The sequence below is a fragment of the Ambystoma mexicanum genome, chromosome 9 (assembly GCF_040938575.1).
Source record: "Ambystoma mexicanum isolate Mex_15411 chromosome 9, UKY_AmexF1_1, whole genome shotgun sequence".
Lineage (NCBI taxonomy): Eukaryota > Metazoa > Chordata > Amphibia > Caudata > Ambystomatidae > Ambystoma > Ambystoma mexicanum.
Genome location: NC_090931.1, coordinates 60,132,952 through 60,150,641, shown reverse-complemented (window position 1 = coordinate 60,150,641; position 17,690 = coordinate 60,132,952). Strand labels below are relative to the sequence as shown.

General features: G+C 49.0%; 1 protein-coding gene across 3 annotated transcripts in view; it reads right to left on the bottom strand.

The window, feature by feature from the left end:
• PRDM10 (PR/SET domain 10) overlaps positions 1 to 17,690 on the bottom strand; it is an 825,235-nt gene that overhangs the window by 294,356 nt on the left and 513,189 nt on the right. For all 3 annotated transcript variants that reach the window (XM_069614147.1, XM_069614145.1, XM_069614146.1), the window contains exon 12: positions 15,225 to 15,572. In XM_069614147.1, coding sequence (XP_069470248.1) covers positions 15,225 to 15,572 — 348 coding nt within the window. The remainder of the gene's footprint in view (positions 1 to 15,224; positions 15,573 to 17,690) is intronic.

Below are 17,690 nucleotides of genomic sequence, written 5' to 3'. Positions count from 1 at the left end.
CAATGCCGGTTCTGAGTAAGGCTTTTTTTCATGAGCAACAGACCTTCCTCCCAAACATGGTCTAGAAGGAACAAGTTACTTACCTGTAACTGTTGTTCTCCAGCATGGGTCTGGCATGGATTCACATGCTCATGAATATTCCCCGTCGTCAGGCTGGGAATCCTCGGTAAAGAAAAAACCAGTATCAGTTTCGTTTCTGATCTGTCTTTCGTAGTAATAACCAATCACTGGTCTCTGCGTCATACTGACCACAGCCAATGACTGCCCTCTACCTAAGCACCGCCTCTGGCAGCCATCTTCAGATTTGGAAGCACGTGAAGTGGCAGTATGACCAAGTGAAGAGCCGCAGAGGGGTAGGCGGGAGGGTTCGCATGTGAATCCATGCCAGACCCATGCTGGAGAACAACAGTTACAGGTAAGTAACTTGTTCCTTCTCCAGCATGGGGTCTGGCATGGATTCACATGCTCATGAATAAAGAATACATAGCAGTACACACATGCACAACCACGGGAGGTGGCAAAGGCTCAACATTAAGCATTACATCAAACTCAACATTAAGCATCTTACCTCCTCACCAGGCTCACCTCAGGCGAACAGGTTGCGCAGCACTGCTTGGCCGACCCTGGACTCCTCCCTGGAATCCCGATCGACGCAGTAGAATTTCGTGAAGGTGTGCGTCGACCTCCACGTAGCAGCCCTGCATATGTCCAGCAGGGGCACACCAGAAAGGAACGCCGTGGTAGCTGCGATCGCTCTGGTGGAATGGGCTCTCGGACGGCCAGGCAGCGGTCGGTTTGCCAACCGATGACAGTACATGATACAGCCGGAGAGCCATCTGGAAATGGAAGCCTTCGAGAGAGCCTTCCCCTGATTGACAGGTCCAAAGTTCACAAAGAGTTGTGACGTCTTCCGAAAACACTTCGTGCGGTCCACGTAGAACTTCAGCGCTCTAGCCACATCCAGCGAGTGCAAAGTCCTCTCAGCCGGCAACGAAGGCGACGGGAAGAATACAGGCAACACCAAGGGTTCGTTGAGATGGAAGTCCGACGGTACCTTGGGCATGAAGGAGGGGTGCGTCCTGAGCACCACCCTCGTGTCGTGAAAAGTCAAGTACGGGGCCTTGCAGGAAAGGGCCTGGATCTCTCCCACCCGTCGTGCGGAGGTGATGGCCACAAGAAACGCTGTCTTCCACGACAGAAACTTCAACGGGGCCGAGTGCAGAGGCTCGAACGGAGGTCCCATGAGCTTGGTCAGCACCACGTTGAGCTCCCACGCCGGGGCCGGAGCCTTCACCGGCGGGAAAGATCTGAACAGTCCCTTCATGAACTCTTTCACCAGACGATGAGACCACAAGGACGTCCGTCCCGTGGTCCTGGTGTATCGGGAGATCGCAGCCAGATGAATCTTGATGGACGCGTGTGCCAGTCCAGCTTTGGCCAGCGTCAGCAGGTACGGCAGAACTTGGGGAGCCGTAATCCGTAGAGGGTTAATCTTCTGTGCGTGGCACCAGACAGAGAACCTCTTCCATTTGTGTCCGTAGCATTTAAGAGTCGAGGACTTCCTGGCCTTTGCAAGAACCTCTCTGCAGTCGGCCGGTATGTCGTATCCTCCAAACTCTAGCGCTGCAGGAGCCAGGCCTGCAAGTTCAGCGATTTCGGGTCCTGGTGGAGGATGGCGCCTCCTTCCCTGGAGAGCAGATCCGCGTCCACCGGCAGCTTGATTGGCGGGGACGCTGACAAGTCCAGAAGGTCCGGGAACCATATCTGCCTCGGCCACGCAGGTGCGACGAGGATCATCCTGCACCGTGACCTCTTGAGCTGGTTGACGAGCCGGATTAGCAGTGGCAAAGGAGGGAACGCGTAGAGGAACAGGCCCTCCCAGGGGAACGAGAAAGCATCGCCCAAGCTCCTCGCCTGGGGAAACCTGCTGGCGAAGCTCCGGCACTTGGAGTTCGTCGCCGTCGCAACAGGTCGATCTGGGGAGTGCCCCACCGTCGGAAGAGGCGATCCACTAGATCCTGCCGTAGTTCCCACTCGTGGCACGAGCGCAGCTCCCTGCTGAGTGAGTCGGCGATGGTGTTTTTTATCCCTGCCAGATGAAACGGCACCAGAAACATCCCTTGGGCGACTGCCCAATGCCACAGGTCCTGCGCCTCCTTGGACAGTGCTGGGGACCTGGTTCCGCCCTGTTTTCTGATGTAAAACATGGTGGTGGTGTTGTCGGTGAAGATCCTCACCACCTTGCCCTTGAGGGACGGAAGGAAGGACCTGAGGGCCCAAAACACTGCACGGAGCTCCAGGACGTTGATATGTAAAGATTTCTCCGTCGGGAGCCAAAGGCCCCTTGCGTGTAGATTTTCGGTGTGCGCTCCCCACCCTTCCAGGGAGGCATCCGTGGTCACTGTCTCCTGGTGGGCTGGGGTCTGGAAGTCCATGCCCGCCGTCAGATGCGCGCGGGTGTCCCACCACCGGATCGCTCGTCGGAAACTCTCGTCGAGTGTGATCCTTTCCTCGAAGCTGCCCGTCGTTTGGATCCAGCGCGCGTCCAGGAACTCCTGCAACGGGCGCATCCGGAGCCTGCACATGGGAATGAGGTAGATGCAGGAAGACATCATTCCGAGGAGGGACTTGATGGACCTCACCTTGGCCGCGTCGGCCACCAACATCCGTTGCACCTTGCCCAGGATGGTCCTGGTCCTCTCCTCCGACGGGGAGGCCAGAAGGGACACTGTGTTGAGCCTCGCTCCCAGAAACAGAGCGTCTTGCGCGGGTACCAGGTGGGATTTGGCGTAGTTCACGGAGAATCCCAGGTCCGTGAGAAGTTGGACGGTCCTTGCCGTGTGAACCACGGCGAGCTCCCTCGTCTTGGCTCGGATGAGCCAGTCGTCCAGGTAGGGGTAGACGTGGATCCCCTCGCGGCGCAGCTGCGCCGCCACCGGTGCGAGGCACTTGGTGAACACCCTGGGTGCCGACCGTAGACCGAAGGGGAGGGCTTTGAACTGGTAATGACGCCCTTGGACCACAAACCTGAGGAATTTTCGGTGCCCCTTTAGGATGGGAATATGGAAGTAGGCATCCTCCAAATCCAACGACGACAGGAAGTCTCCTTCCTCCAGCTGACCCAGGACGTGCTGGAGGGTGACCATCCGAAACTTTTGCGCCTTGATGAACTTGTTCAGACGTCGCAGGTCCAGGATGGGGCGCCATCCCCCTGTCTTCTTCTTCACGAGGAAGTATCTCGAGTACACTCCGGAGCCCCGAAGCCTCTTTGGGACGAGTTTGATGGCGCCCTTCCTGAGCATCGCCTTTACCTCCAGGAGAAGTTGAGGGACGTGAAGTTCTTTCCTGGCCACGGGGGGGACGCGTGGACACCTTCTTTGAAACTCGAGCGTGTGGCCCCGGGCCAAGGCGTCCAGCACCCAACGGTCGGTGGAGATGGACTCCCACACGCTGACGAAGCTCGCCAGCCGGCCTCCCACCGGGGTGCTTCGGTGGGGGCCCGACCCCACGGTCGGTTCAATCCTGCTTGGACAAGGCTTTGCCGCCTCGACCTCCTTGGCGACGACGGCGGAGTCCGCCAGACTTGCCTCGTCCTCTGTAGGCCTCCTGAGACGACGAGCGGGCCGCTTGACGGTAGGTGGAGAAACCGCCGCCGGAACCTTTGGAGGCGCCCTTGCCTCCGCTGCTCCGAAAGGGCGTCCGTCGTTGCTGCAGAACTCCCAGGGCCCGGGCCGTCTCAGTGTCCGCTTTAATGGCCTGAAGGGAATCGTCCACTGTTTTGCCAAACAGGTTGTCCCCATCGAAGGGCATGTCCAGGACTCTGGTCTGAACGTCTTGACGGAAGTCCGTAGCCTTGAGCCATCCACGCCGCCTAAGGCAAACGCCGTTGCCCAACTGGCGGAACCCAGTGTCGGCGATGTCCGTCGCGACGGTAATGGCGTGGTCCGAAGCCACCTCACCTTCCTGCAGGATCTCCAGGGCCTCTGTCCTCTTGTCGTCCGGCAGGAAGTCCAGCAGGGGAGCCAGTTTGTACCAGAGCTCCCTGTCGTAGCGGGCCACGATAGCCAAGGCGTTGGCCGCTTTAATCGTCGTCGCTGCTGACGAGATGACTCTGCGTCCCATAGCGTCCAATTTCTTTCCCTCACCGTCCGGTGGGGAAGTCGATGTGGAGGCCGCACCCCCCCCCGCTTTCTTCCTGGCCGCCGCGGAGACGACGGAGTCCGGGGTAGGCTGCGCCCGGAGGCACAGGGGGGCCGTGTCCGGGACCCGGTACTTCTTCTCGTACCGGTCTCTTCTAGCTGGCGTCGTGGAAGGGTTCTTGAGGAGGGTGAGGCCCTCATCCCAAATGTCGTCCAATAGAGGCACTGAGAGGACCGTCTTCCTCTTGGCCTCGCGCCGCTGATAAAGGAAACCTTCCTTCTTCTTCTCCTCAGGGCAGAGTTGAAAAAGCTCGGATGCCCTAGAGATCATGGAGTGGAACGATCCAATCTCGTCGGGCGGAGAAGCCCTGGTGGGAGGCGACGACGGTACATCCTCGTCGTATACCTCGTCGTCCGTACCCGTCGCTGCCGTGTCAGTCCCCGTATCATCCCCTCGGGTGGACGGGGAGGAGGGCTGGAAGGGGCGCGACGGCTGAAAAGGAGGCGGAGGGTGGATCCTTCTTTTCTTGGTAGGGGGAACACCAGAAGGTCCAGGTTCTGGGTCCCCCGACGGGAGAGGTTCCGTCGGCAACGGTAGTCTCGTCCTTATCTCTGAGCATAAGGACTGTATAGCCAACAAAATGGCCGCCGAGTTGTCTCGCGGCGCTGGCAGAGGGGAATCCGACGGGCGATCAGGGGCCCCGTCGGTACCCTCGACGATGTCGTCGTCACCTACGTCGGGATCCATCCCGACGGGTCGGTCTTCTTCCACGCCGAGGCCGTGGCTTAAGACTTCGACCAGCTCCTCCTCCGAGGTTGAGGCCGAATCTACGACGACGCCCTGCCCCCCCTTTTTCTTCCCCACGGGGGATTTCACGGGGGTCCTATCGATGGGCACAAAAGATGACTCCCTCCGAGGTGGCAGGGAGACTCTGAGCCCCGAGGTCGCCACCACTGGTGTAGCCTGCACAGGCTGAGCCAGGGCCGCCGCGACAGTTTCGATAGAGGGCTTGGCCGGATGGATTAAGGCCTTCACCACCTTAGGTGCGCTCACCGCCTTATCCTTGAGGGGGGGACACCGCCTCGCTCCCCCTCCGATGGGGCCTTCGAGCTCGACCGGGGCCTCTCCAGGAGCTTCGCCGGGTGCTCGGCCTTCCTCTTACCCGACCCAGAGCGTTGGCTCGTGGTTGATGGTGCCGGGGAGGGTGCGCCCTGCCTCGCGCCCGTAGAGCCCGACCGTTCGGCGCTCCCGGTGCCAGCGGACTCGCGGTGCTTGGCCTTATGTTGGACCCCCGTCGCCGGGGCGTCCTCAAAGGACTTAGAAGACCGCTCAGATTTCTTCTTCTTCTTCTCGCCGGACGGGCTCTTCCCTTCTAGCCAGTTGGCGAGACGTTGATGGCGGTCCTTCATGGTCCGCTCCGACATGTTGCCGCAAAACACACAGTCCTTCTCCACGTGCGTCTTGTCCTCATGTAGGCAGTAGAGACAAAAGGAGTGTTCGTCCTCCTTGAAGACGTTCTGCAGCTGGCATCCAGGGCAGACCCTGAACAGCTTTCCGGGCGTCGAGCTTCCCTTCTCCTGGGCCATGACCGGGCCTGAGAAACTTCTGGAGTCCTCCAAAAGCGTAGCTCGACGAATCTTCACCCTTGAGGGGCGCAGACGAATCCGACATGGGTCCCCGTTGATCGGATAGTGAGTCGGTGGAGCTTGAGGCTCTTTTGACCGAAAAAACGAAGTTTTTGAGAAAAAACGTGAAAAAATAGCACTAACGCTCGAGAGCAATAGCACGAGGATCCCAACACATGAACGTGCGGTAAAAATCTGCAGATGGCTGCCAGAGGCGGTGCTTAGGTAGAGGGCAGTCATTGGCTGTGGTCAGTATGACGCAGAGACCAGTGATTGGTTATTACTACGAAAGACAGATCAGAAACGAAACTGATACTGGTTTTTTCTTTACCGAGGATTCCCAGCCTGACGACGGGGAATATTCATGAGCATGTGAATCCATGCCAGACCCCATGCTGGAGAATGGGTGTTGACATTACTGCTTTCCTGCGCTTGTGCATTAAATCGAACAGGAAACCATCTTTTCTCTGCTCCGATGGAATTAGGCCAAATTCTTCACACGCCTTTTGGACTGGATTGCGGAAAGCAGCTATGTCATCAGATGGAGGCTAACGTGATGGTTCCTCAGCGTCTTGGTTTAGACCCAAGTCGGTGTCCATCCAGTTGTCTAACTGTGGTGATTTTGTGGTAGAAGTGTCAGTGTCCCCATAGTCTCCCTCATCGTCCGTAGTATAGGACTGTAATTGTCCTTTACTGTATGGAGAAAGTTGCGGTTTTGGAGAACCTCCTTGTGTTCTAGTTGGAGAAGACCATTGTGTTCTAGTTGGAGAAGACCCTCATCTTCTAGTGGGGCTGTGCTGTCGCATATGCCTCATAGGCTTGACAGGTGACCTCTACGGTGAGGTTGTATGCCTGGTGGGTGTATTACCGCTAGGTTTGTTAAGTTGTTCCCTTGCTGTAGCATTAGACCTGCATGGTTCTCCCGAAGGGATTTGTGCATCATTGGGCATCTGTGGTTGTGGTTGGCAGCCTAGTATCCAATTGCTGAAGTAGAGACTAGAGAGTAGATAATGATTATGATGTGGTCGTCTGTGATACTTTGTGATTGCACAGACCTGACAGGTATTTTGAGGACTACTGGGCTTTGTACAGGGACAGAGTCTCCAATTGGTTCTGGTTTCCTTTTTCCAGAATGTGTATGCCTCCAGGCCTATGTTTGTGTTTTAATTTTCCTAATTTCTCTTCAGCTTCCCTGGTTTTCAATGTTTTCTGTGTCCCTATGGTTGAGGACGTTATAATGTCCCTTTTCTGCCCCCACCCCATTGACAGTGCAGACAGGAGAGGTGTTGGCGACTTTCCATATACCGTCGCCAACACCGTCAACGTTATTTGGATTTCCGTGGACGGTGCAGTCTTCGAGGGAGCAGCTGATGCTGCCGGCGGGGCTTTTGAAGATATGGTTGGCATTGATGGGTGTGTAGGCGATATAGTCATCAGCATTGATTTTGAGTGTTTTGACGCCAATGAGGTTGTAGACGATGGATTGATTGGTGTCGACGTTGACGAAGCAGGGCAACGATGAGTGGGTCGCGGACGATCGTGGACGTGCCGTCAATGGTTTTTGGGTGATGGCAGCAAACGTAGCGCTCGTTGACGGAGTGCTTCCTGTGGATATCGTTGTAGTTTTCTTTCTCGCTGGGTCTCATCTGCGAGGTCGTCGTTGGATGGACGTTTCAATTTTTCCTTCCTTTTTCTATTTAAAAGAAGCAGAAGAAGTAGTTCTGTCTTCTGACATGGCCCTTTCATGAGTCTTTGTCCTGCCAGACTTGTCCTCCACCACACTTCTAGAGGGTTCAACCTCTGATGGGGGCGGGGGTGCCTGCCCTCATTCAACCAAAGGGCTAGTCTCCTCTTCCTATCTTTAAGGGTTTTTGTGCCGATGTGATTAGGATATAGACAATAAATGCATTCAGAATGCTTGTCTCCCTCATATAGGTTTTTAATTCCACATGACTGGCATGCTTTGAAAAGAGCTTTACCCTTTTCTTCCATATTTGAAAGGTAAAAGCATGTTGTTTTTGAAGAAAGATTTTCGAGCATTGATGGAAATATGTTGGTTTCTGGCTTTATTTCTCCAGGAGAGAAAGCCTTGAGGACTCCTCAGCACGGTGTGCGATTAGAATCTGAAGATGGCCTCTTGGGTGGGGCTTGTCACTCGACGTCCCATTGGCTCAGGCACAATGAACCCAAAAGGACATGGATGGGCTACTAAAGTGAGCCTAAAGGGTCTGTTATAAGCTATAATAAAATGTTACTGAGGAGTCTCAGCCTGTCGGCAGGGAATATTCAAAGCATGTCGATCCATGAAAGATCCAATGCTGGAGAAGTCCCCTTGAGCTACCCTTTGCCTTTATTCAAGTTACAAAACTAAAGATCCCCTGGACCTAACAAAATTCTACTGGTGTACGCGGTCTGCTGAGTCGAAAATAGAGTTTCTATTTTCAACCAATGGGAGCTACACCAGAGGTGAGAAAAATAATACTAGTCAGTCATTTAGTATACCCTACTTTGGCGATTCAGCCATTAAAGTGCAAGAACAAGAGAGAAAAATAAATAAAACAATATAAAAAACAAACGTAAAGCTACAATACTGTAGAGTAAAGCAAAGATAAAATTCCCAAACTTTAATTAATAATAGGAAATCAGATCATGAGACAGAAAACCTTTTGTTCTTTTGGCAAGCGCCATCCTGACAAAGTGCATTAAGGACTATGTAGTATTTTCAATGCAAGCGTTTAGTAAGTACCATGAAGACAATCAATACCAAAACAGAAGAAACCAAAGTCAGTCAAGTAAAAAAGGACTAAAGAAAAGAAAATGCAACAATGATCCGGGTACCTTAGGTCAGACTAGGCAGAAGCGTGACCAGTACTCCAGATTAGATTTTTAAGTGGGAGTATTTTACTCTTCATTTTAAAGTTAGGTGTCAAATTATTTTTTAGCGAGTAAAAAAGTAAGACCCATTCCAAATGCGATTATGTAATAAGCAAATAAACATATGTTTTAACTGTAAAACAAATGTTTTCTAGTAAATATATCCCTGCACCAAGTTATTCATGACATTTAAAATGTACATTTTTACCTCTTCAGAGCAGGCTGTGATAATAGTAGAGTTTCTTCCTGTGGCAATACTTGTACTATTTATCCAAACAGATCCATGGAGTTGTGTGAATGAAAGCAGGAGGACCAGCTCCTACGCCTATTTTTGTAGTGAGTGTTTTTACTCACTATTTTTATTTTTTGGAAGTATTTGCCTATTTTGAGGGAGTAAAAGTGGCAGATACACTTGTGACGAATTCCCAGATATCGTCAGTTCTCCCATAGGGGAAGCCCCTGTAGAGGAGGAGGTACCCGTTTTCTCTTTAGTCCCACCCCCTTGCCACCATCATATTGGGATGACAGACGAAGAGCCATGATGGGGAACCCATGCCTAAATCCTTGCAATATTCCTGCACCACGTCGAGTATATGAGAAACTATATGCACTCAGACAATCTTTCAGAGTGTACCCGCAAGTTGACATAGTGGAGGAAAGTTACCAAAAAGGATGTACTTTGACAAGCTGTCGAAATGCAGCCATGAACAGAATGGATGTGCGTTAAAAAAAGCACAACAGCAAAGGAATATCATAAAGAAGATGTAAGAACATACGCTGAAACGATATGAAAATCCTTAAGAATGACTATGTAAATAAATCACTAAGAGAAACATGTACCACACGATATAGTAATTATAAACACAACAAGGTAGAAAGAACATATAGCAGCTTGCTTATAAGAGGTATATATTCAATGTTTAGGACGACCATCAGAAGATGGACGACGGATTATGCCAATCAACCCGGCTACCTCAAAATACGAGCCCAGGATCTTAAAGTGAAAAGATGATGAAGTTGTTTTTCCCTTGCAAAATAGAGTATGACATTGCCTTGGAAACAAGGATGCTATTTCGAGAGATGAAGGAAAAGCATGAAGGGAGTCTAACGAGCAGACCATGTGCGTAGACATATTTCTCTAAGATTAGGGGGAATAGGAACATTTAAGATGCCAAGTATTGGGCAATTAAAAGTGTAAAAGGTTTATATGGGCTAGAGTGAGGAAGTCTCGAAAGGCCAAGAGCGAGCAACTGCACCAGGCATAATTGAATCAAATGGTGTTAAATGCACTGCCGATATGGACACATTTATGGTCTCTTGACACGTGATGGAGCGCTCGCAAAAGTCTGAAGCTAAGATAATGGTTTGCCTACACTCCCTCGAATGTCTCGCGACAGTACAGACTGGCAAGGTCAGCCTTCAAACAGAAGAAACTGGCATGAGGCCTACCGATGAGAGAGGGTAGACTAATTGGGAAAACAAGGGGAGAGCTGACATATCTCCAAGAACCTGGGTTTCAATCCTATCTACGTGCTGCTAGTGAGCCGAATGTCCAAGGTTGGATTTGGGTTACCAACCAAACAGAAAAGCCTGCCATGAGATTTTACATACAATGTTCCAAAGTATTACTCTGCTGCCAGATTCTCTGCTATGATGAGTATATTACACCACGTGTATAGAAGTAGCTCAGGGTTTGTCTGACAGACCGCCAATTAGGGATTAACACGTACTATCTATATGTAGACATGTTCCCCTAATCCAATCCCACCCCTCGATAGGTTTTACAGTTTGCCACATAGGATGATGTCATAGATGATGCATCTAGCATTATATAAACTCAGATCGAAAAGACATTGTGATCCAACATAAATCTATTTGATGAGTGTTTATTCACCAAGCTTTACTTCTTTGAGATTAAAGCAGTATTTTAACATCTCCTTTGAGTCTGTCTTATTTGGTCTGAGATATTTTATTGGTAATTCCATCTAGCACACAGACGCTTCAAGGTGCTAGAGCACACCCCTTCCCATGAAGCCAGGGAGGTGGGGCCGCTACCCGACAGTTCCTCTGGGTGCGGTACTCCTCGGGTGGATCTCATGGGAAGGGAATCCCCCTATGGGATTAGTGACGACCTGGGGAGAAAATGGTATCCCTATGGCACACCTAACCCTAACACACCTTCCTACCCCACGCCCCTCCACCAACACTTTCCCGAGAAGTTAGAGACTCTAAAGGTACAAGGACTACCGAGGTAGTTGGAAGGGGTAGCAGAAGGCACTGGTAGACACTGGAGCTACGATACTGGGGCCTATGGGAAGCCCCTGGGGTACAAGCTAAGACCCTAGTGAAAAGGAACTGTAACACCAAGGAAAGAGAATCGCATGGGTCTGGGACCAGCATCCTCCTATGAAGATCAACCCCAGTCGTCTTCATAGTCACAGTACTTGGCAGAATAGGGAACCAGGACTGCAGCACCCGGTCAGGTGGAACACACAGGTCGGAAGCTGCATCTACAAGATTGGGAACTCATGTGAAATAAGAACTTTTGAAGTGCAAAGCAAGCCAGGGGAAGGGACGTATTCCTCCCTGAAGATTGTGCTTTAACTGTGAAAGTCTGATAAGAGCTTGGGGGAAGGGGCTCATTCCGCCCAGCCCTTGTGAACTGGAAATCAAGGAGACCTTGGGAGAAGGAGAAAATACCTCCAGCTGTCTTCCCAGAAGATTGGGTATCGTGAAACCAGTCAAAAGAAGGCCTGCAGAAGGGAGTCATTCCCCCCCGCTCTGTAAGGACATTGAGAACCATATACCTGGAGAAGGATAGTGAAGTACAATAATGTTCATGCAGGAACAATGTTTACATCGGGACTTTCTTTTGCATTGGAACTGAACCCTTCAGATGCTACAAGCTGGAACTTTGCTTCCTCAGAAAGGAACGGAGATCTGGAGAAAAAGAGTTATTCTCACAGGTGAAATTCTCCCTTCGATTGGAACTGAAGGTCATTGTGCAGAAGAAGGGAGTCATTATTCTGGACCAAGAAGACCCACAAGCGTTTTTCTTATTAGTTATAATAAGGTGTGAGGGATAGAAGTAAGTATTTTGACACAAAGGTGGACTCTTTATTTACTTGGACAATCTGACCGACTCATTAGTTCTGGATTAGAGGCAAGGAAAACCCTCTTAGAGCTAGGGTTCCTCTTTATTTTGCCTGAATAAAAGTATTTGTCAATCACAATGCCACTATTGTGTCAGACTCTTACATTTGCACCCTTACACACCCCATATCTGTAGGGCTGAGCGGGACCCAGTCTTAACTTGTTTCCATTTGGAAGTAACCAGGTTTACGTACAGTACTAATGTTACTCTCTGTAGTTTTGCAGCCAAATCGCTGTTTGCATGCAGGTATTAAGGCAGCTTTTCCAAAAACCCTTTGGTGAGGGATGTACAACAAATATCACTCAGGGTAAAGTTTGTTTGTTTGTTTTATTTCTAATGCTCTCCAGACCCATAGGTAGAAGGGCGCAGCAGGTAGGATAATGTGAAGCTTACATCGTTACAGATTATACAGGATACAGTAATGGATATTATAGATATTATACAAGTTATACATATTATACAAGATACAGTAATAGTATACAAATGTGCAGGACCATCATCGTGCAGGTCGATGAGTTACATAGAAGATGGTACGCATAACATATCGTGAGACAGAGGAGAGGGACCAGTGTCAGGTCTGGGAATACTATAAACCTATATATAGTGGTCGTTGGAGATAAGATATTGGATAGCATTCCTTCTGAATAGTGGGTACGGCTGATCTGCTCTTAAATTGTTGGGTAATAGATTCCAGGTAATAGCCGCCTTCACAGGGAAACTATTCTCACCGACCGTGGTTAGTTTAAATCTAGGTACTACCAGACAGTTAGTGTTGGTAGCTCTAATAGGTCTGATGGAGGTTTGTTTTTGTATTTTGTTCGTGAGGTAGCTTGGGGCGGCGTTGTTAAGAGCTTTATGTGTCAAGGAGATCATTTTTAATTGAATTTTGTGGTTTGTAGATAGCCATTTGTGTTGACGTCTAATGGTGGAAATGTGTGCTCTTTTATTTATGCCAAGCGCTGCTCGCAAAGCATTGTTTTGGAGCGTTTGAAGTTTCTGGATGGCAGATTTGTTGGCGCCACTGTAAAGGGTATTACAGTAGTCGATCCTGGAGAGGATAAGTGGTCTAGCCAAGATCATGCAACTGTCATTAGAGAGGAAAGGCTGGCCTGCTCTTATCAGTTTGCAGTTGTAGGCGGTGGTGGAGGCCAAGGATTTTAGTTGTTTGTCGAATGATAGTGTGGAATCCAAGTAGAAACCGAGGGTTTTTACTTCCTTGGAGACCCTGATAGGATTTCCATCAATGTTGAAGGAGGAGAATTCCTGACCTACTTTTTTGGTGTTCATATGTGTTCCCAGGATTATCAGCTCCGTCTTGTCGTCATTCAAGCACAGGCCATGTGTGGCCATCCATGCTTGAACAACGAGATATACCCTGTTCACCAATTGCGAGTCCTTCCTGTGATCCCCAGAAAGCAGGAGGAGAATCTGTGTATCATCTGCATAGTTAGTGTAGGTGATACCCAGAAGGTCCAGATCATCGAACAAGGGTTTGGTGAAGATATTGTATAGGGTAGGCGAGACACAGGAACCCTGGGAAACGCCACATAATATAGGGGTAGGGTCAGCTGCGGCCGAAGGGGAAAAAACTCTCATTGTTCTTTCGCTGAGGAAAGATTCTAGCCACTTGATGGCCTCAGGAGAGAAATGGGCAGCAGAATCCAGGTGTTTGCAGAGTACCTTGTGATCGACCAAGTCGAATGCTGCTGGGAGATCAAGTAGGAGCAAGAGTGGTGTTCCTCCTCCATCCCTCAGCTCGTCGACCTGCGTCTTTAAATCAATTAAGGCGGTTTCCGTTCCATGAAGTGGACGTAAACCAAATTGTCTAGCTCCTAGGAGCTTATACAAGTCAAGGTGTTTTTGTATCTGAATATAGGCAGCTTTGTCCAATATTTTGAGGAGGAATGGCACAGTGGTAATGGGGCGGTAGTTGGTTGGGATACGTGGGTCTAAGGTCTGTTTTTTGAGAAGTGGGAGCACCCAGGAATGCTTTAAATTGGCTGGGATAGTGCCTGATGTGAAGGAGGCATTGATTAATTTAGAAATAAATGGTGAGAGGTCTCTGGCAGCGTCTTTTATTAACTGTGCTGGGCAAGTATCGCCCTTGCAGTTAGATGGTTTGAGTGAAAGAATGATTTTTTCTACTTCTAGTGGGGATGTTTTAGAGAAGTGGTGCGACATCCACAAGGAAAAGCCAAGAAGCCTGGGGAAAGTAGTCATTCTCCCAGTTTGGTTAAAAGCCACATTCAGGATTAGGGAGTAATTCTCTTGACAATTGAGAGAACCGAGTACGAAACCTTGAGGCCAGAGGAAGGGAGTCATTCCCCCTGGAGATACGACCAGTGAACATTCTGAAACAGAGTGTTATGTTTGTGAAGTAGTGGGACCAGGCGAAGGCAGTCATTCCCCCTGGTTAAAAACGTGGAACCGGAACTGTGCCACCCAGTCCAGGAGAAGGGAGTCATTCTCCGCGACCAAAAACATTGACGCAACCTTCTAGTTTAGTTAGAAGTGTACGTACGGTACAGAAGAAATGTTGGCATAGGGCAGTGGACTCTTAAAATAAGGATATTCTGACAGACCCCTTTAGTATTTTAGTTGAGGCAGGGAAAACCCCTTATAGCGATAGGTGATTGGGGCCACTAAATCTGCTCGTTCCAGGTCGTCTAAAGTGGGCAGACCTATATCTTCTAGTGTTTCCCGAATTTCTTGACCCATGTCGCAAGTGTAACAATACTTACCTGTGATTTTTATATGTCTAGTGTGTAAGTAAAGGCCTATTAAATAATTTTATTTTGATATACCTAGTGTCTAACTTGAATTATTAGTGTTGCTTTCTTTGGACTCAGCATAACCCTAGACACTCACACTTTTCTGGAGACTAAGGCTTGGCAGCTCCCCTACCTTACCTTGATTGCGTTTTGGCTAACCTTTGCGTCATCACCGTTTACCATAAATAGAGTGTCCTCCCAAAATCCTCTCACTGGGGCTGATTTTGGAAATCCATAACACTTTCATTGGTGCTTCCTGCTCTGTACCCGTTTACCCAAGAGCGCTTTGAAGCAGCCTGAAGGCAGCACCTAATGATACAGAAGAAACCTACATATGTACACACACACACACACACACACACACACAACCTGAAAGTATAGTCATTTTTTTTTCCGAACATGGAAAAAAGGTCTTATCGAAGAGCATCAGAAAGCAATCCTATTAACGGAGTGATGTGGACAGTTTTAGTATTCGTACACTAAAGCAGAATATTTACTTAAATGTAAACAAAAGAAAATGAACATCTTTCCATAAAAGGTATGGATGGACCACACACGTGAAGAGTTTTGGACCAACAAATGTGTTGGCAGATTTGTATGGGCAGAACAGATCATTACAACTATAAAATGCAAGGTTTCCATTCAAGTCTGAAAGCTTACCTGTATGAAATCGGAAAATCGTCTTTTACAGGTGGGGCATGTGAAGTAGCCGTCGCTGACGTGAATCACAACGTGATCCTTCAGCATGTCCAGTCGGTCGAAGGAGTCTGAGCAGAAGATACACGAGTAGGTCTTCTGCTCCAGGTGGTACTTCATGTGATTGTCCAGGGAGGTGCTACTGAGAAAACCTTTGTTGCAAATGTCACAGGTCAGGGGGCAGTTGCCATCCCGTCCATGGAAGCGCAAGTGCTGGTCCAGCTTGTCCTTCTCGCGAAATGCCTTCCCACACTGCAGGCATTTGAATGGGCGATAGGATTTCCGGATAAAAAGGTGCTGAAGAGCTGCATTCTGGAAATTAAAGAAAAGAATTACAACGAACAGAGATGCGGAAAATTGTAGAGGCAGTCTCAAATAACGGTAAGCATGGAATAGCATGATTTAGTGCATCGAAATGTGAGGTTCTTTCACAGACGGTTAATATTCCAGTACTGAACTCAAAAGGGGGTGCATCAAGCCAAGCTGAGGGAGTAGATAATCGACAAAGGGAATACCTAGCAGATCGAAGATGCCAATAAGATGTGGCATGCCTTAGCAGAATACTGCAATATTCCTGGCATGCAATAGGGTGGGCATCTGACATCAGTAGATGGGTGCAACATCCCAGACATGCACTGGTCAAGGATAGATCACCTTACAACATGATTTCTGAGGGAATTTGCGAAGTGGCAGAACATCTCTAGCATTGATTTGCATATGACTGAGATGAGGGTGCATGGGCAGAGCTAGATTACGTCACACGCACTGATTGGAAAGAGGTTTATATAACATGGTATATATACACTACAGTGAAACGTGGGCACATTGGCAGAGTGTTGTGGTGCCCCTTGCATAAGGTGGTGCAGGGAAATCGCAATGGAAAATCAGAGTTGCCTAATATGCAATTATAGACTAGGAGACAGTGTGTTTGATGAGGATATGAAGAGCTTTGCACTATGCAAGCATGCAATGTAGACTGTGTAGGTGTTCCAAGAATGCAATAGGACTGTGGGCTCTAGGTCAGGAAGCTTCCTGTACAGCATGCAGATACTGCAAGCCAGGGTTTCTCAAACTTTATATTGATGTGCCCAGATGTTTAATTAGTAACCGAAGTCTGGCAGTGCGTTGGCCCTAGTGACTATTTTTAATATATTACCAGGTTGGCTATGACTGAACCCTTGGCCTCGCCAGGTGAAGCAATCAGAAGCTTCTGTTGGCCCCACTCTGGTCCCAACGCATAGATGTGAGAAGCCCTGCTATGAGCATCTTGCAGCCGCTGAGATTAAAGATGTGCTGCTCCACTATATGGGGGGGGCCTCAAGAATGGTCTAGGGGGTGCATTATGAAGTGCTGTGGGCGAAGTGAGGCAGCTGGGAAAGACTGCCCCTTTGACAACTCCACGTGTACTCATTGCTCACTTTCTGTTACAAGTATTGATTCGCTCATAAAATTAATATTCATATTAGATTTGAATTCACTATATTTTGAGATAATAATACATTATGCAAAGAATATGGTTTGAGATCGAGTCTCAAGAAAGCATGTTACAATGCACAGATATAAAACCACCTTAAACCCAAAATGATATCGTACCAGAGAAGTGAGCTGCGCTTTTTCCCATGCATTGCACCAATGTCTCCTTCATTCAACGCTCACACTTATGGAATTAAACAGAAGCATACATGTTGCTGCTCTCAGCTAGGCCATCATGGGTTTGGAGGCAAGGGGTAATATTTGCAGACAAACCCGTCAATGTTCATGCACAGAAAGCAGTATCCTACCTGCAGCTCCAGCTGAGCAGGCACGCATAAAGAGAGAAAGAGATGTGGTTACCGAACTAGACTATATGCTAGGAGACTGCCCCACATGCCGCCCCTAAGAGCATGCATGCTGAATGGAAAGAACTGCTCAGCAAGAATGACCACACTCACTCTGTGCTCAACTGAACCTCTAGGGCACTCAAACCATGGTAAAATGGCAATATTTCAACATTGTGGCCAAATACAAGATAAAGAACGCCCAGTGATGATGTGCTAGGGCCGAGTACAGTATGTAAGAGAATTAATGAATAAAGAAGGGCTACAGAACAGTTGTCTCAATAACACAGTAGGAGGTATATCAGTAAGCAAACTTTATAAACTCAAGTCTGCGTTCCACGTACTGCCTTTGCATTCTGTGATTGCAGCCCCTATGGATCCCTTGACCTTTCTGCGCCCCCTGACCATCCCTTCTAGAAAAGGGAAGCATCACAGAGCCCACAAGGGATTACATCCTAGAGAGAGTCGAAGCACTCCTCGGTCACAGTACAAGTACAAACGTCTACATTTTGGCAAGCAGCATTTCTGTACTAGGGGTGTAATTAAGCTTCACTCACAAAGAAAAAGCTGGAGACTAAACAAATAACTCATAGATGGAAAGCAGCGAAACATG